This window comes from Pelodiscus sinensis, chromosome 1 (genome assembly GCF_049634645.1).
Source record: "Pelodiscus sinensis isolate JC-2024 chromosome 1, ASM4963464v1, whole genome shotgun sequence".
NCBI classification, from domain to species: Eukaryota; Metazoa; Chordata; order Testudines; family Trionychidae; genus Pelodiscus; species Pelodiscus sinensis.
Genome location: NC_134711.1, coordinates 333,936,733 through 333,938,744, shown reverse-complemented (window position 1 = coordinate 333,938,744; position 2,012 = coordinate 333,936,733). Strand labels below are relative to the sequence as shown.

Genomic DNA, 2,012 nt, shown 5'->3' with positions numbered 1-2,012 from the left:
ACTCAGAAGTCCTGATGGGTGTGTTTCTCCCTCTGCAGAGTTAGCAACTAAGTAAGAATATATATTAATTTTTAAAACAAAAACCTGTGTTTAAAGTGACTTGCCTCAAGATGTCAGACTATATTAGTAACAAAGCTGGGGATGTGTAATATTTATTTTTCTTTCATTTATATGGGAGTTAGATACAGTGCTCCTGTCAGCTAATTGCTAAGTAACCCACTAAATCAAAATCTGAAAGGGCAGCCTTCCATCTAGGCAGAGGAGGGACACAGAGATGATCCAGTGAGTGACAGGGTCAGGGAAGATAAAAGCAAGCACCACTGTCTGGGCCTTGTGGGGGGAGATGCAGAGCAGAAATAGGACATTGAGGGTCCCGTTACCAGCAATTAAACAGGTGTCAACTCAGTGAGTTGTACATTGACCGATTCCACAGTTTGTCCCACTAACACAGCACAGTTTGATCAGGAAAGAGTTTCATCTCTCCTTGACTGGCAGTCAGTGATTCAGAGAAGAGGGCCCAGCACCATGTCAGAAGTCAGCTCTGTACAGAACTCATTCTGAGAGCCAGAGCATCAGGGGAAATCTTTAGGTTCCTTTATTAGTAAAAAGTCGGAGGATCCTGTCCCGGATCTGTTTGGTCCTCACACCAAAAATGATGGGGTTTAACATGGGGGGCACCAGGAGGCACACATTGGCAAAGAGAACATGGAAATTCAGGGCCACATTATGGCCAAACCGATACGTGAAGACAGAGAATAGACCTGGGATATAAAAAGCTAATATGGCAAAGAGGTGGGAGCCACAGGTCCCAAAAGTCTTGAGCCGGGCATCCTTGGTGGGGAGGCTGAAGATGGCCCTGAGGATCCGAGTATAGGACACAGTGATAAAAAACACATCCAGACAAATCACCATGTTTGCCACAAAGAGGCCGTAGTAACTACTGAGGCGGATGTCGGCACAGGCCAGATTCACCACAGCGATGTGCTCACAGCAGGTGTGAGGGATGATGTTGGTTCTGCAATATGGCCACTGCCTGGCCAGCAAGGGACAGGGAAGTGCGAGTATGCTGCCACGCAGCAGTATGGCCAGTCCCATCTTCACAATGATGGGGTTTCTCAAAGTGGTGGAATGTCTCAGGGGATCGCAGATGGCCACATAGCGATCAAAAGCCATGGCCATGAAGATCCCAGACTCCATAGCAAAGAAGGTGTGAATGAAGAACATCTGGGTGAGGCAGGCATCAAAATCAATCTCCCTGGAATTGAACCAGAAGATGCTCAGCATTTTGGGTAGGGTGGATGTACACAGGATGAGGTCAGTGGCAGCCAGCATACAGAGGAAATAGTACATGGGCTCATGGAGGCTTGGATCTGTCTTCACAATGAACAGGATGACGAAGTTCCCCAAGAGGGCTATGATGAACATGGTGCAGAAGGGGATGGAGATCCAGATGTGGACCACTTCCAGGTCAGGGATGCCCAGCAGGATGAAGGTGGAGGGGTGGGTGAAGAAGGTTGTGTTGGAATCTGACATGGAGTATGGGAGCACGTTTCCAACTCTGAGTAACAATAGAATACTTCTATGTACCATAGGCTCCCCTGTGCTCCTGTACTTGCCCGGAGTCTAGAGTGATGGTCACAATACAAATGCCTGGATGGAGAGAAAATGTTAATATAAGACTCTGATTCCACAGTCAAGAAAGTAGAGAACTTTGGAAAAAAAACTTTTAGATCAATAGCTAAGTGAAGGCAGCAGCTGGTGACTGGAGGAAGCAAAGTATAGCTAAATGGGTTAGCAAGCAATACAAAATAGCAATACGGTAAATAGTTAGCAAGTAATACAAATGGGAAGTTATGAAAATTTGTAAGGGACGTTCAAAACATAAGGGAAAAAAATTCATGCTGGGTAGTGCGAAGGATACCAGAAAAGGAGGTTATTAAGTCTGGTAAGAAGTAATGGAATCCTAGAAAAGGATTAGGGTAATTGCTAGAGGGAGAAAGGAAACTTATTAA

General features: G+C 45.7%; 1 protein-coding gene across 1 annotated transcript; it reads right to left on the bottom strand.

Annotated features, from left to right (window-relative positions):
• Nucleotides 1-585: 585 nt before the first annotated feature.
• LOC112544294 (olfactory receptor 52E8-like) lies at nt 586-1,533 on the bottom strand. Its single transcript, XM_025180231.2, has one exon. It carries the CDS (start codon nt 1,531-1,533, stop codon nt 586-588), a length of 948 nt encoding a protein of 315 aa, XP_025036016.1.
• Between the last annotated feature and the right edge of the window lie 479 nt (nt 1,534-2,012).

What these genes read in the sequence shown, in the direction of transcription:
- LOC112544294 (XM_025180231.2), bottom strand. Translation starts at nt 1,533, where the DNA reads ATGTCAGATTCCAACACAACCTTCTTCACCCACCCCTCCACCTTCATC.